The sequence below is a fragment of the Labeo rohita genome, chromosome 12 (genome assembly GCF_022985175.1).
Source record: "Labeo rohita strain BAU-BD-2019 chromosome 12, IGBB_LRoh.1.0, whole genome shotgun sequence".
NCBI lineage: Eukaryota > Metazoa > Chordata > Actinopteri > Cypriniformes > Cyprinidae > Labeo > Labeo rohita.
The window spans coordinates 15789624-15814462 of record NC_066880.1 but is presented as its reverse complement, the minus strand read 5'-3'; the positions used below and the strand labels follow the sequence as shown (position 1 = coordinate 15814462).

The 24839-nt window shown below is 36.0% G+C and overlaps 1 protein-coding gene across 2 annotated transcripts in view; it reads right to left on the bottom strand.

The window, feature by feature from the left end:
- mpp7a (MAGUK p55 scaffold protein 7a) overlaps nucleotides 1-24839 on the bottom strand; it is a 146933-nt gene that overhangs the window by 97874 nt on the left and 24220 nt on the right. For both annotated transcript variants that reach the window (XM_051124605.1, XM_051124604.1), the window contains exons 2-3: nucleotides 15636-15795; nucleotides 1969-2087 (exon numbers count right to left, since the gene is read on the bottom strand). In XM_051124605.1, the coding sequence (XP_050980562.1) occupies nucleotides 1969-2087; nucleotides 15636-15672 (156 nt within the window). In that variant the 5' untranslated portion in view covers nucleotides 15673-15795. The remainder of the gene's footprint in view (nucleotides 1-1968; nucleotides 2088-15635; nucleotides 15796-24839) is intronic.

Sequence of the window (24839 nt, the reverse complement as noted above, 5' to 3'; positions counted from 1 at the left end):
AATAAAATGGTTTGCGATACGCAAAGTTATATTTGCGAATCCCGATCTAAGTCAAGCGATTTACGCGAATCCTTATTCAGATCGTGGATCGCGAATCATTTGATTTAGATCGGGACTTCGGATCAGGTTTGTAAATCATTTAATTCATTGTGGGACTTTGGAGCGTGCATGGTGAATCATCTGGTTCAGATCAGGATGTCGGAGCGATTTCGCAAATCATTTTTCTGATTTTTATTTTTCCTAAACTGTAGAAAACATCAAACCATTAGGCAGTACAGTTATAAAAACAAAACAAGAAAAAGTATAGAAAAAGTATACACAAATACAAGATAAATAACTGTGGTTTTACTATAGTAAAAGTGCAGTATACTTTGTAATATTTAAGTAGTGATACTTTTTTAGAACTCGAAAGATAAAACATTGTTTGATAAGTAAGATCTCTGATTGAAGTAGTGTTTAAAAAGTCATTGAAAGTCATGGAATTTCATTTTACAGTATCTGTACGAACCCTGGGTCCAGAACTACCATTTCCACAGAGGAAATGAATGAAACAAGGCCAGACTGGGCACTTCATACATTGTCAGTGGAAAAGCAGGTAAGAGTGACCATTTGCGCTCCATTACATCTGCTTTAGAGTAGATAACGCTGTTAAAGTCCCACACACAGGTAATAGTACGGCAGGCCTAAACCTCAGATTCCTCAAAGGAGGTCATCTTTCCCCATCGGCCCACAGGTGCGTGCCGTGTTCCCCCTTAAGGGCTGAATACAGAAGTCTGTGCTGAATCTGGTTTCCTCTTGTAATAACAAATACAGACATGTAAAGAGGTGAAAACCACAGATATTAGCAGCTGATCTCACAGCTGGGTTAAGTTTACAAGGCGAGGATTAGGTGTGTGGGAGAAAGAAAAAAAAAAAAAAAAAAAAAAAAAAAAAAAGGTCGCAAAAAAAATTAATATCCATATAAAAAAAAGAATAAAAACACTTGCTGACAGTGTAAACGATGCATTACATAAAATAAAACATTCTGATCAAACTTTATAGCAAAGACTAAAGAGAGACCTTAGTAAAGAACAATTTACTTCTCACTAGAACTATTTTGAAGGTAAATTTCCTAATTATTCTTTTTCTTTCTCTCGTCTTATTTAAACACACACACCCCTCTAACCTAGGTGGAAATTACAGGTTGTGTGAGACTTCCTGTAAGGCTCTTTGGAGTGTCATCTTGGCAAAGGAACAGAGTGCAGCTGGGCATGTGTGAAACCCTGCTTTAATTGCATGGAGAGAAAAGAGCAGAGGTCTTTGGTTCAGACCGCGGTTGGCTGTCCTGCCTGTCAGACCTTCTCTGTCTCTGTGGGTAGACGTTTATGTAGAGTACTTCTGAAGTGCAGGCCAGCTCAGTCCATAGCACTTCTCAGCAAATCCATTGTACAACAGAACATATCGTTAGTGAACTATGTATTACGAATGGGCCCGAATACCATAGTATCAGTAAGATCAGTGATTGAGCATTAAAGAACTGAATGCGACAAAACAAAAATGAGAGGAAGAAAGACAAGTCAAAGGAACTAAAAGTAAAAACAAATGAAAGCTATAAGCACAGACACAGCACAAACTGACTAAACTGATTTCCTAAAAGTAGCATGTGAAAAGTAAATCAACACTCAGAAAGACAAGCTGGATGATAAAATTAAATAAGAGCGAGAAGATAAATACAAATACAATTAAAACCGGCCTTTACCACAGATTTAGATTTAGCATCAGCATTTCAAATCTGAAAAATGTTCACATCTCTTATTTACATTTTTCTGTAGATGCCTTTCTATACAACCAACTGTACAAACACCACAACGCTCTTCTTAAACAACATAATGACAGATGCAATGACAGAGAGAAAGACTTAGTGACCTATTGTGTTACAACACATCTTATAGAATAGATTATGTCTAAGACTCTCTCTCACACACTCACCTTGACCAATGAATGTAGACTCCTCTCCCCAAACATAGCGTGTAGAAAAGAGCGGTCATCTGCGCTCTCAACATGAGGTTGCAGCTGAGACGGCAATACAGACAACAGCTCATACAGACCTGCAGAGGAAACAGAGGAAACACATTACACACCCAGACACATACACACAGCCAATACCCAAAGAGAAAATATAGACAGATATAAACAAGACCCAGAAAATCTGAATTAACACAGAGTCCTGAGGCATGGGTCAAACTCAGGGTTGTAAAAATGGTCCTCTCCCAGGCTGCACCTCACTTCCTCCCTTTGTCTATCTACTTCCTGTTTTTCTAGGAATCACAACTGGAACTGTGAATCAAATCCCTAAAGTTTCATTAGCATGCCTGTGATGTTTAAACAAGCATAAACACACTATAATATCTTATAATAACATGCTTATATACACAAAAACCACACAGCTGTAGATATGATGATTATTAAAGGGATAGTTCACCCAAAAATGAAAATCCGGTCATTAATTACTCACCCTCATGTAGTTCCAAGCCCGTAAGAACTTTTTTCATCTTTAGAACACATATCAAGATATTTCTGAAAAAAATCTCTGAGCTTTCTGCCCCTTCATAGACAGCAACGCAACTACCATGTTTAAGGCCCAGAAAGGTAATAAGAACATTGTTGCTTTATAAATTTAAGGTTGAACCACTGATGTCACATGGACTATTTTAATCACTGTCCTTACTACCTTTCTGGGCCTTCAATGTGTCCACTGTGTTGCTGTCTATGCAGGGTCAGAAAGCTCTTGGATTTTTATCAAATACAGCTTAATATCTGTTCTGAAGATGAACGTAGGTCTTACGGGTTTGGAACGATATAAGGGTGTGTAATTAATGTCAGAATTTTAATTTTTGGGTGAACTACCCCTTTAAGAGCTGCTGTCAGATTCAGACACCAACATAACTTCAGTTTAAAGTGCAAGATGACCTTACTGGGTGTTATTCACTAATAACTGCACAGATTACAGAAGAACATGAAAATTGCATTACCTAATTTACGCATGTTAATTTGTTCTTAACCTTGTTCTAATGTTAATTAGAAATTTTTTTTTTTTTTTTCCATAAAGAATACATTTTCTTTTTTTGTGAATCAATTGTTTGTGAAAACATTCATACATAAATTTCATGCACAAATTTCTGTATAAGCATGCTTAGTAATTGAGTAACTGTCTTTGCTAAAGTTCTTGTTCACTTCCCCTGCTAAAATGAGACTCTGGACCACAAAACCAGTCATAAGAAGAACAGTTATATGCGTAGCAATAGCCAAAAACTGTACGGGTCAAAATTATTGATTTTTCTTGTATGACAAAAATCATTAGGATATTAAGTAAAGATGATGTTCCATGAAGATATTTAGCAAATTTCCTACTGTAAATATATCAAAGCTTAATTTTTCATTAGTAATATGCATTGCTAAGTGCTTCATTTGGATGACTTTAAAGGCGATTTTTTCAATATTTTGTTTTTGCGCACCCTCAGATTCCAGATTTTCAAATAGTTGTATCTCGGCCAGACATTGTCCTATCCTAAGTTTATTTATCCGGCTTTCAGATGATGTATTTCAACTGGTTTTGTGGCCCAGGGTCACAAATGGTACATTTTAAATAGTTAAATTACAATAAAGCCATAAAAAGTACATAATGTAGGGTTACACTAAAAATGTAAGAAGGGTCTTACATCTTACATCTAGCGAAACGATTGGTCATGGTTTTCGAAAAATAAAAATTTGTATACGGGATATGCGTCCACAACGCTACTAATTAATAATGTGTCGTTTTTGATTGATTCTTTCATTTTGAACGAATCTTTAATGTGACTCAGGAAAAACAAGTCGTCTCGGGGAGTGATTCGTTCAGTCGTGCATGCGCAACATCCTGTTAGGTTCTGTACTGGAATTAGTTCACCTATTTCGAGTCTTCAGGTTTTTTGAATCGTTCGTTCATCTTAAGGGGCTTGTCAGATAAGAGGTGAGGTGAGCTAATCATAGACTAAAGACCCAGGTAAACAATGAATTAATCTTTTCTGTTTCTTATAGCATTATAGTTTTGTCTTGTTTGTATTGTGATCAACGTTTGTGTAAGCAGTAGCTGTGTTAGGGAAGTAACACGTAACATTTTAATGATATTTTGCTAAAATAAACGAAATGAACGAAAAAAGATTTGTTCATTTTGCTGAACGAGACTCAAAGGTCAGTAAAATGATCCGAACCTCTTATTTTCTCCTACAACTTGAGAGGAGGACATTGTTGTACCTTTTTGTTTGTAAACAGCGTTTACAAACTTACTTGCACTTTCTTAGTCTTTGCGTGTTCGCTTTGTAAACACTGGATATGTAGTTCCGCCTATGTTCCGTATGACCTTTCGACATGATTCAATAACACGTAGCGTCTTGAACACACATCCCAGAGCCTGTGCTATACAAGCTTTTGCGCTCAAAAAGTATTTTAAAAAAATTATTTTCTGAAAAAAATGACAGATCGTTTCGCTAGATAAGACCCTTCTTCCTCGGCTGAGGTCGTTCAGAGCCCTTTGAAGCTGCATTTAAACTACATTTTGGAAGTTCAAAATCTGTAAATTATTTGTGAAATGGAGTTCTCCTTTAATGTATAGTTAATGAAGTGTTTTTAATTGACTGTGGTTTAACTATAGTAACCATTTTTTATTTGTATTTATTTTATATAATAATACAAATATATATAGGCTATTTATTTTAATGGTAAATCATGGTTAATTTTTGTAAAGGAAATTGTAAAATGTTTCAGTTTTACAGTATTTGTGTGTTTAGGCTAATAATATATAAAAAGCTAAGGTATCACACAATCAGGATGGTAAAATAAACAGAAATCGCACCTTTCAGAGGATAAGCATGTCCCAGCAAGGTTTGTCACTTAAGTTGTTGCGGTTCTCTTAAACATTTCCAATATTTGCAGTGTGTGTGTATTTGCAGCACATTTCTGTTTTTGCAGCGTGTTTGGATTTTTTGTGTTGTGAGTATTTGCAGCATGTTTTTTTTGTGTTTTGTTGTGTTTTGACTATTTGCAGTGCTTTTCTTCATTTGTTTGTGCTATGAGTATTTGCAGCGCATGTGCTGTCAAACTGATGAAGATGTTTTCTTAATTTGCTGGTGCTTTTTTTCATTTGCAGCGCATTGAGCTCTCTCAGCCACCATAGGAATATATACATTTTTAAATGTATATAATATAAAATACATTTTCATACATTTATTTACGGTACATACACTTCGATAAATAGAAAATTGGAAAATTCCTGTACCACAAACAACAAAGGTTGCACTACAAGGGCATGTAAAATGCTGCACAGTGACAACAGTTCCATGAATCATAAATCTGGGAATTTTTAAAAGCAGATCTTTTACAGTAACTGTTTGAATAGATTCACTAAGCAAATTTAATTATGGCCTCAGCTCACTCAGCTGCAATGTGACATTATAAACAGCACTGTCTCTCACTTAACCACTCGTTGGACAAAACAGCTTGTTACTGGAAATGCTACTGTGTTTTGCGAACAGCTGAGATGCTGTCACGCTACTCACAAACATTAAGTGAGTAGCGTCTGTACTTTTAGACAGTCACTCTACAACACTGTTCTTCCGACCGCTGACCATTTGGACACAGGTTGAGTTTAACAGTCAACATCTAAGCTTATGTCCCAGCAGCCTATAAAAAGATCCACATAAACTGACCATTATTGGCTGCCAGGCCAAATATACCAGACGGGATGTGAAAGAATGCCGTGCCAAGCAGTGTTTCCTTTTCACACGCCTACACTTCCCAGCGGCCTCCAGAAAATAACAGCGTTCCTCAGACATCAATGGCGGAGCTGGAGTATAACAGGGCGGAGCGGAAGGTGGAAGGCCTTGCTTCTCAAATTCACAGCATTATGGGTCAGCAGCACAGGGAATGGAGAGCAGCTTTAATTACAAAGGCTGTCAGGAAAAAAGCGAGGTCATCCAAACTGTCTGAAGTTAACGTAACACGAACAGACAAGCACAAACCTTTAAGTGCACATGCACGCAAACATGGTGGTTTTCTAGAACAACACAGACATTTTAGGCTCTCACACACGGACCTGTAAAAAGAAACAAGGACAGCACATGCAAACACACAAACGCATGCCACAAAAGAGGCTGTCCGCATGGGAAATATGCTCCGTTGGCTCCCCGTCTGGCTCCAGTAGGCCTCACACTAGCCAGAAAGAGGACAACTGGCAGAAAAAAGGACCAGATAGATTTACAACACAGGCCACATTCTGAAAACAGTAAAATGGCTTTCTTTGAATGTCTTGTTTGGATGAGTTCAAGAGTCAACAGTGCAAAGACTCACACACGCTCAGCTCGGCGAGCTGTGCGCAGGAAATGAACGAAATGAACGCTGGGCGGTGCTTTTCTCCTTTGAGCGCTGAGAGACTGACTCCGTGAAGCTATATATATGTCACGCAAACACACGCTCATGCATAAGACCACCTCAGGGGTCAGTATTTCAGGTGCTACTCGAAGAACGCGGTTCATGCCTGTCGGTGAGAAAAGTGAGCGAGTGAATGGAAAAACGAGGACAGCTGCACTCTGCGTACTTTCATTCATTTTCACTTTGATTTACCTTCTAAAACAGAAAAACTACTTCCACAGAGAGAAAGAGAGGCCCTCCAGAGCTGACATATTATAGTAGAGTGAGAGAAAGAGAGAAATATAGAGGCAAAAAAACAGAACTGTCTACATATCCGTCTTAGTTTCAATATTTGATTTGTTCTTGAAGTATCTGTGTGTCTTAACGCAGATATGCGCGAAGCACACAAACACATGCTTATTTGGCAGCCTGAGTCCATTTCAGCGTTTCATCGCTGTGTTCTCAGCTCCAGCTTCTTCAACCACAACACCACATCAAAGCTCTTGCCCGGGATCTCACAGATCTACTTGCATGTTCTGGACCATCTACTCCAATCATACATACACACAGCCACACACTAAATGGTGTCTAGTCTTATACATCAGTACTGCACATATACACTGCATACACTCCTACCATACTAATTGATTTTAGCAATAAACCCCATAATTTGTACTCTGTTTTGCATTTGCAAATATGACAAAATATATACATCTGTGGCAGTAATTTAAAATGGAAAACACCACTGGTGACAGACATTCATGTGCGCCAATATACAAAAGACAGTTTTGGAAAGGTTACTTTGGAAATGCAATGGATTACAGATTACAAGTTAACCTATTGTAACTTGTGATTACTTTTTGATTACTTTTCTAAATTTTTGAGTTTACCTTACAGTAGTACTTAACACTAATTACTTTCAAAATCCTTCATCACTTAAATTAAGATTATAATAATTTAATTTTAATGCACAGCCACCACAAAATCAAACTTTAGCACCTCTTTTTACTTTGAAATCAGTTTGAGATAACAGATTCAAGATCATTAAACATAGTTTAATATAGGGGTGTTGAAATTAATCGTTGCATTGATGCATCACGATGCAGATGTGGATGATTCTGCATCGATGCAGTAATAGACCATAATCGATTATAGCACTGAGCTCATTTTGACAAGGTAAAAAGGGAGCTGTTTTACACTGCCTTTGAGAATATTTAACCAAAGTATATTATAGACTTTTCATTAAGACCCTAAAGAATCATATCAACTTGTGAAACAATGGACAACAACTTAGCGAAACAATCGGTTATTGTCATAAAGAAATACAATTTAAATACTTTTATTCTCAAACAATCAAGACAGTTAAGGTATGTCGAAAAACTCATATTTTCTCCCTCAACTTCAAAAATCATTTAAAAATCATCCTACATTGCTGCAGAAGTACTGACCCAGTCTTTGCAAAGTGAACATGCAAAGGTGATCAAACAAAACCCTTAACACACACAAAAAAAAAAAAAAAAAAAGGTAAAACAGCGATATAGGACGATTTATAAGTTGAGGGAGAACAAGAGATGGGAGTTTTTCGACATACCCTAACTGTCAAGAACTGGAACAGTTTAGGCAGAGTGAGACAAGATGAGCATTTGACATTAAAAAGTATATAAATTGTATTATTTTTATGAAAATAACCGATTGTTTCGCTAGATAAGGCCCTTCTTTCTCGGCTGGGATCATTTACAACCACATTTGGGATCGTTTGAAGCCGCATTTAAACTGCATTTTGGAAGTTCAAAATCGGGGCACAATATCAGTCCATTACATGAAGAAAAATGCTGAAATGTTTTCTTCAAAAAACAATTTCTTTACGACTGAAGAAAGAAAGACATGAACATCTTTGTTTTGGAAGTGGACTTCTCCTTTAAAAAAATAAAGCATATACATTAAACCAAATGGGAAATAAAAGTGTTATCAAATAAGCATTTCTCCTATTCTGTGTCCTAAACTCCTGAAACACTGGTGTCTCAAGTTTTATAGCAGTCAATGCAACTTGAGAAAGAAATCATTCAAATCTGTATGTGTATGAACATATTTAGATGTAACCCGCCTGTAATTATTAACATTTTCATAAGTAACTGTAATTACACATTTTTTTCCTCAGTAACTAACATATTACAGTTACATTTATTTTGTAATTAAATTACATAATTCCATTACATGTAACTAGTTACTCCCCAACACTGATAAAAGACCATGTAAAGAGCCTTTCAGAAACTTTTCCCACACTACCATTCAAAACTTTGGGCTCATTAAGATTTTATATTTTTGAAAACATCTCTCATCTCTAAACCAGTTATATTGTAAAATATTACAACTTTAACATATTTTAAAATGGCATTCCATTTATGGCTAAGCAGAATTTTCAGCAGCCATCACTCTGGTCTTCAGTTACACGTGATCCTTCAAAAATTGCTTATTTGGTGCTTAAGCATTTATTTATTTATTATTTTATTAATTATTTTAATGTTAAAAACTACTGTACTGCTTATTATTTCTGTGTCAGCAGCAGCACACGTATGCATTGTGATACTCTTGTGAACGTGCATCAAAGACTGACATGGAAGAGAAGAAATTGTTAAATAAAGTTGTTATTTTTGTCTTCCTTGCGCACAAAAAGTAGCTTCAAAAAAATCATGATTTCACATGGACTTTTTTAATGATGTCCTTACTACCTTTCTGGGCCTTGAATGTGGTAGTTGCATTGCAGGGTCAGAAAGCTCTCAGATTTCATCAAAAATATCTTGATTTGTATTTCGAACATGAACAAAGGTCTTGCGGATTTGGATCTACATAAAAGTGAGTAATTAATGACAGACTTTTCATTTTTGGGTAAATTATCCCTTTAATTGTCATGTTGATTAATTTAATACATCCTTGCTGAATAAAAGAAAATATTCCTTTTGAACGGTAATGTGTATTGCGCACTTCTGGTCATTTGGTTCCTAAATTCCTAACTCAGTTGTTCCTGGGTCCCCCATTTCAGAGCTATCAAATACTTGTCAACATGCGGACACACATAAGAGAAAAATATTACTAGAAAAATTGGCTTCTCTTATTCTATTCTGATCTGGCTGCACAGTAGCCAAGGTCAAACCATCCCTCAACATGAGCATCTCTGGAGCCCAGAATATCTGTTATTTTACTGCGATTAGACAGAACAGAAGGGAATGTGATCCTGAAGCAGCCATTTGAACACCTGTAGAAAAGATTTGCTCCAATCACACACTGATTCCATGTGACAGTACAAATTTCACGTCTATATCAGAGCTCAATCACAGCAGCAAAATAACAGAGGGCTACAAGTGACAAGTCTGAATTTAAAGTTGGGTTTTTGAAATTGTAACTATTACACTAAAGAAGGGTCCAGTTTCAAATGTGGTCAGAATATCAGAGATGCCACAAGCCAGAAGTGTAGTTTGATTGTTTGTAGCTTGTGGGTGTTAGAACTTTTTTTTAAGTTTTGTTGCAATTGTGTATAAATATGTTCAGATGCTTTTTAGATTCCAGCAACCACACTGGAAGATATTCAGATTTGTATGCATTCTGCTCGTTGACATCGACAGATATCTTTATCCTCTGAAAATGGAGATATAAAAATAAAATACAAATAAATGAAATTCCTTGTCCCTCTGCTTTTCTCGCTCTCCTTTCTCCCGCATTTGGTAAAATGAAGTGGAAATTTTCATTCTGATGTAATTGGAAACAGGGAGCTATTCCAGTGGCAACAAATCCTTGTGTTACAGTTCTGTATCCCTGTGGCAGTAGAGAGAGAGAGAAAGAGGAGAGATGGAAAAGAGGAGGATAAATGGCTGGAAATCGATAAAGTGCTCCCAAAGCGCATGCTGCTGCTGCTACTAACGTTCCTCTCTCCCTCCCTCTCTTTAGTTCTGTCCTCTGCTCCCAGATGCTCTGCATTCTTGACATCAGAATGGAAAAATTTACTGTTAGCCGAGAAGAAATTTAATATGGCCATTCCTGTCATATCCCTCATTGCAGCCATATTCAGCCGGTGCTCTGCTGAAGCCATAAGAGAGACTGAGCACCTGAACGATAAACAATGTGGAGCTCAATATGGATCTCGTTATGCACAATGGCATCATTACACCGTACACTTGTTTCTGAACAGGACTTATGGAAATAAGCGTATCCACATACCCGCACTAATCAAAAAACAACAATTCCAGTTTCGAGCAGAATACCTGCACAGATAGTTTAACGCATAAAAGCTGTCACACGTCCATTCATCTTAATTAGAGGAGGCTTATCTGCTAAAGAACTTCTGTCCTGAAAATTTCCCACATGTCCCTTTTTGTCTCTTTCGAGCCTACATGGCGCTCTTCTTTTTTTAGTGATGCCTTGGGGAGAGCTATCATAATTGGATGAGCAGGCCAGCCCAGAATAACACAGTAAAACTTCATATGGCTCATAAAAACTTAGTAGGGGGCTATGATGCTCCAATCAAAGGGCAGAGTCAAAGTGATCAGGCTAACAGACTGTACGGAAGGCACCAAAGACCAAACCGCTCGCCGAATGAGCTTTCCTTTCATTGTGGTTGAACTGAGAGAGAAAACAATGACAATTCAGAACAATCACTTCTGCTTCTGAAAATAATTCATACATAAAGTATAACATTAATATATTAAAAAATATATAAATTCAGCAAAATATATGACATAACATTTAAAATAATTTAAAATATAATTGTATCAGCATTTTAATTGTCTGCTTTTTTTTAAATGTTTAAAATTATTAATAAAATAATTTAAATAAAATATACAAATATAAAATAAATTAATAAATTACTACAAACAAAAAAAATATATAAAAAAAATAGATTTGAAAATATTTTTTGTTTATTTTCCATAATTAAAATAATGCATAACATAAATGCAATACACTAAAACAAAATGAAAAAAATGAAATAAAATAAAAATAAAAATAAAATAAAACACAAAAAGTGATCTGGACTGGAATTAGGAGGAATGCAATACACTAAAATTAATAAAATAAAATAAAATAAAATAAAATAAAATAAAATAAAATAAAATAAAATAAAATAAAATAAAATAAAACTGATCTGGACTGGACTGGAATTAGGAGGAATGCAATACACTAAAATTAATAAAATAAAATAAAAATAAATAAATAAAATAAAAAATAATATAATAAAAACAAAACAAAACAAAAAGATAGATCTGGACTGGAATTAGGCAAAATGCAATCCATGATCTAATGTGTAGTATCTAGTTAACTCACTGTCATGCATTGTGCAACATTTCTTCCCCCTTATCATGCTTTGTCAATTTTCTCCAATGCTAAAGAAACTCTTAAGCCTCTTAAAAGTCCATGTTTATACTCCTAATAATTCTGGACTTTAAGACCTCTTTTAATGGTTAAGATGCTTTCTGAATTACTTTTTTCTTTACTAGGATCTTTTCTTTAATTTCAAGAGAAAACTCTTAAAATTTAAAATAAAATAATAAAATAAAATAAAATAAAATAAAATAAAATAAAATAAAATAAAATAAAATAAAATAAAATGCCGATCTACACTGGAATTCAGAGAAAACAAAAATATCATAACTGCAAGGGATACCGTTTTTTTTTTTTTTTTTTTTTTTTTTTTTTTTTTTTTAAATAGGGGAGAGTCAGGAGACCTAAAATGCACAGGATGATTGAGTTTGCAGTTGATGCAAGAAGAATTACAGCAATTTATCATATGACATCAACACCCAACTCTCGTTCTCTTACTTGCACATTTTACAGGTAGTGGGTGGACGGCTCTGTCATCCCAAGGACACCCAAGGGTAGTGAAATCAAATGCCACCAGGAAGCAAAACACCCACACGAAAAAACAGGATACATATGATGGGGTAAAAGAACAGCATTTTATGTCCATACAGAGGAATGAGACTAAAACAGAACAGACACTGTGTGATAGAGAAGTTTAATAAGAGAGAAACAGAACAGAAAAAAAAAAATCCAGATCCAGAGGAGCCAGAAACAAGCTAATAATTTAGTGGCAATCATCCTTGATCAATTTTAAAGTGGGCTTTGGTGATTAAATCTTAATTTCCTGCCTTATGAATGAAACATTTACAGTGTGCGAGTGTGAGAGAGAGAGCGTTTATGTCAGGTGTCCAATAATAGCACAGCAGCCAATAACACATCAAGAGCAGTGGCATAACGGTCAGGGCACAAGAGCCCTTGCGCACATCTTGACATAAGGTATGTAATAGTTCTAATCTATCAGATCCACAGTGGCTTACTTGGCTTTCAAAGTGTTCATTACAAACCTGTTGGGAAAGACAGAATCGCGCTGAGCAGACGTAACCTAACCATACTAAACGTCTCTGACAAACTTTGTGCTCGTCCATCAGATTTTTATACCCCAACTAGGCATTAGTTTCTAATGGATTACATGCACTTGGTAATCCCTTCTTTATAAAGGAAATGAGAAAGAGTGAGGGATGTGGGTAGGGGAGGAAAAAGAGACAAAGTGTGTCTCCAACTTACAATTTTTCAGCAGCATGGTCTCCAAACACCAAAAACACTTCTTTAAGACTTGTACGGCCTAATATAACATAAATTATGTCTTCTACTCAAGTATGTAGTAGAAATGTACATTATTTAAAAAATCCACATCATTTTATACATATTTTAGACTACGTAGGGGCGTATTTTGACCATGACGTAAAATGGTTGCACTTGCTGAGCTAGTAGTGCTACCTGTTGCTATTTTTTTTTTACCACAACACAACTCGGAAAATAAAATACTGATACGATGCCACTAGGGCTGCCTCCTAATAGTTTACAAGAAGAGGCTTAATACAGTACATTGGGCAGGACATTCAAATGCTCACCTACCATTCCTCAACCTCAAATATGGCTTATAATCTGAAATAAGTAGTAGCAACTTTACATAGCTGTTGAATCTAATGTTAATCTAGAAAAATGTGCGCTATTCAAGTGTCTGTGTGGAATGTGGAAGCTGAATGGTAGCATGCTCACTGCATGACAGAATCTGTAAAGACTCTACTTTTATTTGTGTGCACTCACAATAAAAACGAAACGTTGCGCTTTTGTAAAATAAAGTAAACCGGATGCGCTTTCTGCCGTCTCGGTCCCTGTAAACTTGAGCGCGAAACGTTGAAACTCTGTGTATACAGAGCAATAGTTCATTCAAGTTATTAAACTGTTAATGCACTCTCCTTGCTGTTTTTCCCTGACACTTTCATAATTATTATATCATGCGCTGTGAAAAGCTTTTTTTGTGCGCTTGAGCGCTTATTAGGCTATGTCGGCAATTAACGCAATTAATTATTATAATTTAAATGATTTATTAATAAATGTATGATTAATAGTCACACGCTAATCGCCAGCATTTTGCGAAACGTTTGGAGACACGTCTTTGTGTTCATACCAGAGCGATTTTCACTGGCGATGAACCGGGTGAACGTACAAATGCACTCCCTGACATTAGATGGCGCTTAATGAAAAAGTTTGCAGGATTTTTGTAGTCGCTGTCACATTTGTCATAAACCTCTTTGTCTTCAGACACCAATGAGACCAGCAGCTCTACATTCGTCTTGCCTCGATGCATCTTCTTCGTCTATTGTCGTTAGGTATCAATGTGTGCTCGGCAACACTGGTTTGTACTTGAGCAAGTCATTTTTTTTTTTTTTTTTTTTTTTTTTTTTTTTTTTTTATTATGGTTTTACACCTGCTGTTTTGTGTGTTGGATGTCCACACTCACATTGGCGCCTGGTGTGCACAAGCCTAAACGCTTAAAATAAACGACTACTAGTCGACCAGAAAATCTTATTCAAGGGCAGCCCTAGATGCCACATTGTGTAGCTTTTGGTTGCAATTTTCAGTTGAACGGCAACAAGATAAGTGATGTAAAACTTCACTGCGTTCCTAGCTATAAGAAGAGAAGAAAAGAATGGGAAGATGTCTGTGGACGAATAAAACTTACTAAAGACTTGTGTCTTTGTTCTTTCCACTTTAGCCCTGATGCCTTTGAGGCTTTTAGTAGACCACAGCTATTAAAAGAGCTTACAAACAGCAGAGACAAGAAATGCTAGATTCCATCCTGACAGGATGTAAACATGCCGGCGTAGCCACTGAAGGAGTTTCTCAGCACAGATTTCACTCAATAAGCAGGTGCACTTAAACTCCTTGTGTGGAAAAAAATATCAAATGGTACAGCGCTTGGTTTAAGCCTACGCTTATGAGATTATGCCCATCGCCCCCTGTAAGCTCTTTCAGTAGCTGTGGTCATTACATCAGTATTTTATTTTCTGAGTTGTGTATTCCAAATTTGTGGTAAAAATAGGAACAGGTAGTGCCAGCAGCTCACTGAGTGCAACCATTTTACATCGTAATGGCGCCCCCCATAGTCCAAAATATGTATAAAAAGATGCAGATTTTTAAAACGTAAATCTTTCATGGATTTTCCACTATATATTTTATGAAGAGACATCATTTACGTTACAAGTCTTAATACCCGGAGGTTCACTTTAAAAAGTTTGGCTTTATTTTTTATTTTTTTTTTTGAAGGAAATTACTACCTTCATTCAGCAAGGATGCATCAAAGTGACCAAAAGTGATTGAAAAAAAAAATAACATTTAAAAAAATGCTACAAAAAATTTTCATTTCATATACATCCTGTTCTTTTTAACTTTCTATTCAAATAATCTTTTATTAATTACCACAGTTTTCAAAAAATATTAAGGAGCAAACTGTTTTCAACATTGCTAATAATAAATATTGTTTCTTGTGCACCATTTCAGCATTATTAGAAAGATTTCTGAATGATCCTGAGACAATGAAGACTGGAGTAATGGCTGCTGAAAATTCAGCTTTGTCATCACAGGAATAAAATTACATTTTAAAATATATTCAAATAGAAAACAATTGTGACAATTGTAACAATATTCCACAAAATGACTGTTTTTACTGTAATTTTAAACAAAGAAAATTAAGTCTTGATGAGCATAAGAGATTTCTTTTAAAAACATTATAAAATTGACTTGAAATATGTTAGGATGTATGACTGAAGATAATTTTTTATTAAACATAAGCTCTTATTCAGCCAAACAATAAGACCCTGACTTCCATACAATGAGGTGTAAAGTATAAAATTAGGTACCCATCTCGCTGCCGGTTCTGGTGGAGAGGGCCGGCATGATGACTGGCAAATCTGCTTCCTTTCAACTTCACAACGTTACCACAAAAATCCAGCAGCGTTGGGGCTGGCTGACTCGACCCCAGGAAGAGTCTGCAAATCCTTGGTTATGTCATTGGCAAATCTATAAAAGATAAAAAAAGGACTGAATTTATTAAAAGATAACAAATGATTATATTAAAACAACAGTTCCCCTGATTTAAGCATGAAATAAAAGGTTTTAACAGGATAAGCCCTTTAAACTAAGCTAACCCTATAATATCTAATGAGATCAAAGATAGAGGACGTGAGCCAAAGGAACAGAGGAAGAGACAGAATGAAAGACACAGAGATACATTAGCCCCAAATGTTCCCGAAATCAATTCCAATTTCTGCTTTTTCCGTCCAGGGCCCTGTGCCTGCCCTGCTTCGTGCCGCGGCACCAAAAGCACCTGAAACCTTTATGTCACCCCAAAGACCTGTAACCAGTGGCCCGAAAGAACAAATGAAAAACTGAGAGATGGAAAGAGAAAGGTGGGGGCAACCATACTTGCTCTGCCTCTATATAGATCACACAGTATCAGGTTTGTGGAACAAGAAACCGTATGGAGAGGACAGAATAAAAAAAAAAAAACACCTGATTGCAATGAAAAGTATGCTGGAGATTCAATCATATGTTGCCATGCGATAATCATAAAGCACACTGCTGCCATCTAGTGGTGACTTTACAGCTAATTACAGTTTGCAAAGTGCATCAGGAGGATCTGCAATTTGAACCAAACAGGATGAGCAAAAAGACTTGTTTCAGAGCTGAAGTGATTTAACACACTTAAATGAAAAGCACAGGCATGCATAACTGGCAAGAACACAGTAGAAATCAGATGCTATACACATCGCAAGCCCCCGCAAGATCAGAGAGAGTTCAGAGAGACAATGCACAAAAAACACAAAAGCTCAAAACCTCTCTATTGTTTGTTACATTATCCTCCACTTCCTCTGCTGACCCTTCTCTGTCGATCACTGGGTCTCCCTGTAGTCTTGTAACTCATGCCTGTGACTGACTCATGGCAGTCGTGTTGTTATTAAACGCATGGCGTGTCATTGGTGTGCGCATGCTGTTTTAAGAGCACACGCGCCACGCTCGTCCAACGTGCACAAGTGTGTTTATATGTCTGTAAACTTCATACAGTGAAAAGAAAAAAAAAAAAAAAAAAAAGTAGACTTCCAGTCAATAAAACACTTGGACCAATATTAATGCAGTGCTGCTTCTGGAAGAATGAGCAAACCACTAACACACTTTTGCACTTGTACACAATTCAATTCAAGGTGAGGATGAGAGGACTTCTTGTCGCAAAGTAGGAAATGTATCTCTTAGATTTGTGGCAAACAATGTTATGCCAAAAATGTCAGTTGAGTGTAACTATGTTGATTCAACCCAGAACATTAATGTGTTATGCATATGGCAAAAGAGAAATTGTCATTTTGCCTTTAAGATACTTTTATTACTGGCATGCAGCTGTACAGTTTAAGCCATTCCCCACAGATTGCAAGAGAAAGTGACTTTCTGCATAAATATGAGAGCAATTATTATATGTAATTGATATGGGCTCTAATATGAGCATCACTGCTTCATAGAGAATCTGTGAATCACTAAATCAAGGGCACCAGGAGATCACTGAATCATCTGCAGGTGCATTAAGAGTCTTATAGATCAGTAAATCAAGAGAATTACAGCATTTATGTTGGACTGAATGAGCCTCTAAAGCACTAAAGCTGATGTACGGGAAAAATGAATTATGACGAAGGGCTACTGGAAATGTGTGCAACGTCAGTACTGTAATAAGAGCAGGTAAGGGCTAAATTCAGCTGTGCTGACTCATGGGTTGCATTTTTACTGCTGAAATGTCATTTGAATAGACCTATATTGTGTTTATTCTGCATTTTGTGGGATGTATATTTGGGGAGCATCAATATGCACACCTAGAAAAGCAGGCATCTTTAAAGGATTAGTTCACTACTGAATTAAAATTTCCTGATAATTTACTCACTCCATGTCATCCGAAATGTTCATGTCTGTCTTTCGAAAGAAAATGAAATTAAGGTTTTTGAGAAAAACATTCCAGGAATTTTCACCATATAGTGGACTTCAAAAGGGATCAGAGGGTTGAAAGTCCAAACTGAAGTTTCAATGCAGCTTCAAAGGGCTCTACATGATCCCAGCTGAGAAATAAGGGTCTTATCTAGTGAAATGATCTGTCATTTTCTAAAAAAAATGGTTAGTTCTTTGTCTGTGTACTATGTACTAAATCGTTGTTTAACCTTTTCTTGTAAAGGGGGTTTGACTTTCTTTGCATGTTCGCTTTTATACACTGGGTCAGTACTTCCACCTACATATGACCTTTCCAAAGTGACTACATAATGTGTGAAATCGTGGACGCAGATCTAGTGCAAGACGAGCATTTATGGTTGAAAATTACATTAGTTTTAAAGAAAAATGACCTATCGTTTCACAAGATAAGACCCTTATTCCTCGGTTGGAATTTGTGTAGATTGCAATCTGCAATGAAACTGCAATTTGACCTGTTGATCCCCATTGTCCACTATATGGAGAAAAATCCTGGAATGTTCACCACAAACACCTTAACTTCTTTTTGACTGAAGAAAGACATGAACGTCTTGGATGACATAGGGGTAAATAAATTATCAGGAAATTTTCATTCTGGAGTGAACCAATATATTAACCTCGTCTTTGTGTTTTTCACACGCAACCTCTCTCACCGTTTGTCTCATTCTCACATACAGCCGGTCTGCTGCCATGAAGGTCATGAAGGCCTAGTAGAACTTTATCCATAAAACACACATACCTGTTTTATATGGAAAACTACAAAACGCTTCCCTGACTTCATACAATGAAACAGTGGGAACACAATAAATTGCCACGTGCCAGTAACGCATCATACGGCAGACTGACACTGAGTGTGTGTCTGTTAAAACTATAATAAAATGAAGTCACTTGGATAGGAGCTTATCTGTTTCTATGTTGGGATCAAGGGGTCAGTATTTGGCTGGTTAGATTGGGTAGTTATCCATTGGTGGAAGATTTTACACCATTATGCTGGCAAAAAGCATTTTAAAGGGTTAGTTTACCAAAAAATGAAAATTCTGTCCATAATTACTCACCCTCATGTCGTTCCAAACCTGTAAGACCTTTGTTCGTCCTCAGAACACAAATAAAGATATTTCGGTAAAATATTTTCCGATGTTCTTGGAACATGGTAGGACGCCTGCTGTCTGTGAAGGGTCAGAAAGCTTTTAGATTTCGTCAAAAATATCTTAATTTGTGCTCCAAAGACAATCAAAGGTCTTACAGGTGTGGAACGGCATAAGAGTAATTAATAACAGAAATGTAATTTTTGTGTGAACTATCCCTTTGACTACTTACACAAATTAAAAGTATGAGTGTGTTTTAATTAAACCATTTATATAAGTAGAAAATACACAGGAAAAAAACATTATAGTGTATGAGTAATCAGTTCTTTGTTGTTTTTTTTAGATTTTCATGTGAAATAGACTTGCCTTCGCTTGTCTGCTGCAATGGGATCACATGCATACAGTCAAGGTTTGTCTGGTTAGCACGGCCCTATTAACCTCTGCTGGTAGATGTTGTAACTACACATTATCTTTGAATATGAAGATAGGAGAAAGTGCTTTAACATCAAAAAAAAATGCAACACACCAGCTTTAATGTTTCTAAATCTGCTTTTGCACATTAATCCAGTGTGCACATGCTGCATGTATCAGCTCACAACTTAACACCTGCCTACTAACAACACACACATTCCCACGCATACACACCCACATACCTGAACAACAAGAATAGCGAGTTCCTACAAGTGTTTTTTTTTTTTCTCAGTCGTAACACAATCTGATATCTAAAAGATAGGCAATGATAGATTACAAATTAGGCAATTGTTTTTAGCACAGCAATGCTGTATTATGAAACCTTTTGATGGGGGCAAAGTAAAAAATGTGCAATAATAATACTATAAAATTTAACCTAAGCAGCAAAAGAATCCTTAAATGTTTGAGCCCTGTAAAGCAAAAATACATGCTGACACACTGTAACCACCAGGTGGAGATATAGCATAAAGCTATATTTTCAAATCATCCACTCACACATGAAAAACTGCACCACATAGTTGAAGAAAGTTAGCATGGGTTCATTCATTTAACACAAAATGTTTAAAACTCATGCAAAAAGTCAAAACCTCCTTCTAGAGAGCATGTATGAATGTACCGTCTTGTATCCAAACCATAACACTTTCAGGTTATCCAATAAACAAACACATTGAAGGTTATGCAAAGTCTAAACGAAGAAACGGTTCAATAGTTTCAGCTAGCTCAAAGTTCATTTCTACTGGGGCTTGTTGTGCACATGGTTTGTGTATATATGTGTGTGTATGTGTGTGTCTGCCATCAAAGGGGCATTTGAGATTTGGAGCATTGTAAGAGTCATTAAGGTGATGATTGGGGGTGTTTGTGTGAGTACAACAGCCCCATTCCTTCAGTGAGAGTTGGGTTGAGTATTGTATGTGAGTGTCTCTATGGGCTCTCAGAGGCTGTGTGGAGTCATTAGGAGATGAATGATTTATTTAGGGCTCTTTTTGGAGGACAGCTTCCAGAGGCACTCTGCCACCCCACCACACATCAGCGCTCACTCTATTCATTCATCTGTGGATTAGCACAGACACAAGCTGAAGGTACACCACAAGTGAATGGATGCTTGAAGCGCACCGTTGTCAAGAGAGTTAGAAAAACATTAAAAGTGAAGCAGTGACCCACATGATTGAGTGCATATGACCTGAGGGAATCAGCTACTTTGGCTGATTATTAAAACACTCCACACTCATCTAATTATGACCACAAGCATGCTGTGTAATGATTCAAAAAAAAAAAAGTAGCAAGTGTAAAGCAAGATACAACAGCGGAAAGCAAGTTACAACAGTATTCCACTGTTGACAGAAGAAAGAAATCATGAACTATAACAGGTCAATGTGTCTTATAGAAGTTGGACACTGACATGCTGCTCACATTTGGACTGTAACTCAGCAAACATAAGGCTGGACATGATTTTGATGGCAGACACACAGATGGCCGTGACGTGGATGAAACACAAGGGAGTAGCAGGACGGATGGAATTAGTGGATTTCTACAGCTGTTTTGTGACTAATGTAGAGCTGCTACACAACTTTTGGACCTTTTATTACTATAGGCTGTTATATAAATATTAGGGGTGTAACAGTTCTCTGTTAAAAAAAACCCCAAAAACCTAACCGTACCGTTCTCCACCCATGAACCAGTCACTCTTTGTAAACTTTGTTCAATGAGAGTGTTGATATAGCGTGCATGTGCAGGTGAGACCTGAACAGAACACATTGTTATCTGTGTTTAAACTAATTTAAGCCTTTGTTTAAACATTTAGGGGCGGTTTCCCGGACAGAGATTAAGCCTAGTCCTAGACTAAAGTGGCCCTTTAAACCAGATTAACTCTCTTGTCTTCAGTGTTCTATAGGGTTTAGGTCAGGGAACTGGGACATCCATGGCAGAACCTTCATTTTGTGCTCAGTGTCCCCCTTTTTTTTTTTTTGTTAATTTTGATGGTCCTTTTTATTCATTGTTCTGCTGGAAGATCCAACCATAGCTCATTATGACTCCAAGACTATTTTCTGCAATTCTCCATCTGTGATCCTTGGAAAGTCTTGTTCCACTCAAACTTTCTTCCTCACACTGCATTAAGACAGTTTAGACACAGACAAATCACTGTAGGCAGATTGTTAACATTTCCTGTTGATTGGAACTATCTGCAGAACTCTATTTTTTTTTGTCATTATGAAGGATGATAAAGGGAATTGACCTTTGTGTTCCCTCATATTTATATTCCTGTATATATTTAATCACCCTGGTGTCCTAAAATGTAAATGTAAATGGGAATGTACAGTAGATCTTCAAAGATTTTACTCATAATAATTTCTAGGCCAATGTGTATTAGAGAAAAAAATATTTTCATAATGTGATTTTGTTAAAAAAAAGAAAAGATTTTTGTGATATATATATATATATATATATATATATATATATATATATATATATATATATATATATATATATATATATATATATATATATATATATATATATATATACATACACACACACACACACACACACACACACACACACACACACACACACACACACACATATATATATATACATATACACACACACACACACACACACACACACACACACACACACACACACACACACACATACACATATAATTTACTTTTATTTTTTATTTTTTTTTTTTTTTTTTTAAAGACAAACAATAAATACAGATTTACGTTCCCAATGCTCTTTGGTACTATTTTTTTAGGGTGCCAATATAATTCTGACAATGTCTCTCTCTCTCTCTCTCTCTCAAACAGCTATTCTTTTCTCTTTACTGTTTTCATGGGGATATTGTTAAAATATGTAATTCTAACAACAAATAATAACAATACTAATGTTGCAAAACTAACAACAACAGCTGATTGCAATAATTTATGCAAGAATTCATTACAAAGCGATTCCTAGACATTCCTAATTTTATATTTTGACACCTGTTGTGTGCAGTTTACATTGCTTGCTTTTAAAAAGCTTTCTCTTGTTCAAACACTTGTTTGTGTGTTAATTAATTAATTAATTAATTTGTTTGTTTTTTGATTGCAGTGCTTTTTCTGCTGCTATGGTTTTTCTTGGATTTGCTTCTCAGTTACATACAATTTTAACCTTTTCTTGGTTCATTCCATGTTTTATAGGCAACCTCAATCCAGCTAATCCTGATTTGCACAGGTGGTATTAAATTAATCGAGTGTATTTTAGTTGAGGACTCCATAGTCCAGGTGTTAGTAATCTGTACTTAATCTGTGTTTCAGAAAGCCATTTTTTAAAACATGATTAACTATTCTAGATTAAGGCCTACTCCTGTCTTAATTTAATCTTGGTCCGGGAAACCACCCCTTAAACTGCCTTTTTTAAAAAGCCTTGCCAGTTTAAACAAGAAAAAAAAAAAAAAAGGTCTTGGGTCTCTAACAGAGCACAAATATTGAGATCTCTTTAAGTGTTGTGCTTGAATGGACAAATTCACACAAAAAGTAGGTCAACATGCCCATCTTGATGAGTATCCTAGCAGTAATAGTCGGTTGAATGTACACTATCAGTGTACTGGAGTCATACTTTGTCTTAAAGTGACAGCACTTTTTTAATGTTAATCACACAACAAAAGACAAGGAAATCAGTCACTGCCCTCATTGAATCGCTTTTGTAATTTTAATAGGGATTCATCTTTAATTTATACTGTCAATTACATTTCATTACTTTATTCAGTTTCTGTACCTAAAAACACGTTAAAAAACCCCTGAAAAGCACTGTTTTTTTATTTATATCTTTGCTCTATTGTATTTATTTGTGCTGTTGCTTGTAGTTAAGATTATTTGTTCTTATATTCTTTATTTTAATTTTACAGTGTAGTCATTTTTCCCTAAACACTGCACATACCGTGACTCTAAAACCGTGATACAAACCAAAACCTGAGTAATTTGAACCGTTGCACCCCTAATAAATAAATAAAATATAATATAGCATTTAAATATGTGTGTGTGTGTCTGTCCACGTGCATATATGTACGGAAGTACAGTTGAAGTCAAAAGAACCATCTTTTTACACGGAGGACAACTGGCCTCTTATGCAACTATTACAGAAGGATCAAACGCTCACTTCAAAAGGAAAAACGACACATTAAGAGCCAGGGGTGAAAACTTCTGAATTTGAAGATCAGGGTAAATGTAACTTATTTTGTCCTCGTCCTTGTTTTGGGAACATGTGAGCATCTTCTGTAGCTTCTGAAGGGCAGTACTAAATGAAAAAAAAAAAAAATGATATTTAGGCAAAATAAGAAAAATATACACATACTCATTCCGTTCAAAAGTTTACACCCCGGTGTAATGCACTGTTTTTCCTTCTGAAGCATCACTGAGTGTTTGAACCTTCTGTAATGGTTGCATATTGGGGCCCTCAGTTTTCCTCAGTGTGAAAAGATGGATTTCAAAATCATGTAGGCATTGTTGGAAAGGGTTCAAACACAAAAATGCTGAAAAACCAAAGAATCTGTGGGACCTGAAGGAGTTTTCTGAAGAACAGTGGACAGTTTAACTGTTCGGGACAAACAAGGGATTGACAGATAACATGCATTTTTTCTTAACTTGGTAAAATAATTAACATTTTACAGATTTTGCAAGGTGTACGCAAACTTTTGACTTCAACTGTACGTGTTTTCTAACACTGCCTGTGGGTCAACTGGGTACCGATCACCGATCACACTTACTGACTATTCAGAAGGAGGGTGTACATCTCATGTAATTAATAAATGAAAAATGATGTTTGCAGGGATTCTCTATTTAACCTCATGTTAATACCGTGAGCTCAACAGTCATTTCTCATTGCATACACAAGAGTCCTCAGGCTAATCCACATGCTAAGCCTCTTAGCATGAAAACAAACAATGGCAGCAGGCCGCGCAGAGCGCTTTCTAGGGATGAATGTAAGACCCTCTCTCTGATCAAAGAGATAAATGAAACACAAAGCCTTATACTTTTTCAACACCAGAGTTTGCCTCTACAGTACTTCTCATTTTAGTTTTCTCATTACTTCTTTACAATTCCTATAATGAATCTTAATTTGGTGAAGTACAGACTATCTTTAATCCACGAACAAACAGTTCTCTACAGCTCCTGGGTTTTAATACATTGTGTAGAGCAGTAAAACTTTCAAGGGGTCTTGAGAATGATTTTAAGTATTTGAATTAATAAATTATTATTATGTTATACTAATCCAATCTTATCTTATCTAAATTAAAATCCTAAAAGACAAAAGATGTAAACTCATATGATCAAATGTTGAAACAGAAAAATCATATGAAAACTATAAATTAATGCTAAAGATTATTATTTTACATTAAAGAACATTAATATGCTATTAAAGTCACCCCTTTCAGAACAATACTGTAGATGGCAGACACAAAAAAAGAGACACCAACACTGCATTACACACGGACCACAGAAATTCAAATGGTTATTTAACTCTACC